The sequence below is a fragment of the Sinocyclocheilus anshuiensis genome, unplaced genomic scaffold (assembly GCF_001515605.1).
Source record: "Sinocyclocheilus anshuiensis isolate Anshui unplaced genomic scaffold, SAMN03320099.WGS_v1.1 scaffold532, whole genome shotgun sequence".
Lineage (NCBI taxonomy): Eukaryota > Metazoa > Chordata > Actinopteri > Cypriniformes > Cyprinidae > Sinocyclocheilus > Sinocyclocheilus anshuiensis.
Genome location: NW_015555819.1, coordinates 2085758 through 2086469, shown reverse-complemented (window position 1 = coordinate 2086469; position 712 = coordinate 2085758). Strand labels below are relative to the sequence as shown.

The 712-nt window shown below is 27.4% G+C and overlaps 1 protein-coding gene across 1 annotated transcript in view; it reads right to left on the bottom strand.

Moving 5' to 3' along the window:
• Positions 1–21: 21 nt before the first annotated feature.
• The window catches only part of LOC107675269 (N-acetyl-beta-glucosaminyl-glycoprotein 4-beta-N-acetylgalactosaminyltransferase 1-like), a 197019-nt gene continuing 196328 nt past the window's right edge, over positions 22–712 (bottom strand). Inside the window, exon 20 of the mRNA XM_016469560.1 lies at positions 22–281. Within this exon, the coding sequence (XP_016325046.1) occupies positions 167–281 (115 nt within the window). The 3' untranslated portion in view covers positions 22–166. The remainder of the gene's footprint in view (positions 282–712) is intronic.

Below are 712 nucleotides of genomic sequence, written 5' to 3'. Positions count from 1 at the left end.
TCTGTGGCTCTTTCGAGTGTTGAGTTTGGACAGCAGCTTGGCAGTGTCACGGGTCCTCCTGTATGAGACGGGCCTCAGGAAAGGGTCCCAGAGACGCAACGGTTTGGTCCTTTAAGGTCCCGTTCTCGTGCCGAGTTAGTTTGAAGTCTCTCAGCGAGGTTCGGTTTTATCCTTTAGGAGTTTTACTGGACTGTGAGTTCCACATGCCTCTTTTAGAGTGATAGTAGTGAAAGAAGTTCCTCAGTCTTAAACGCTCAACCTCCAGACCGTTTTGCAAAACTCTGAAAAAGAGAGAGAGATTAATTTAATATTGAATGTATTTTTTTTTTAATTAATTTTTAATTATTTATAAATGATTTTAATATCTAATTTAAATGATAATGTCAATAATAATAATATATTCAATTATTATTCAATATCATAATTTAACTAATATTAATAATAAATTGTATTATTATGAATACTAACATATTATTATTATTATAACATCAAAACTAATGTCAATGTGAAAATGTCATTTCAATATTCGAATTTGATATAGTTATTACCAATAAAATATTTTATTATTTTTTATTCATTTTTTGACATTAACATTTATTAACAATATTGTTATTAATAATTAAAATAACAACAACATCACTGTCTTGTTCACTTCAATATAATATTAATAATAATATTAATTAAAAACATATTTATTGAATATATAAAAATT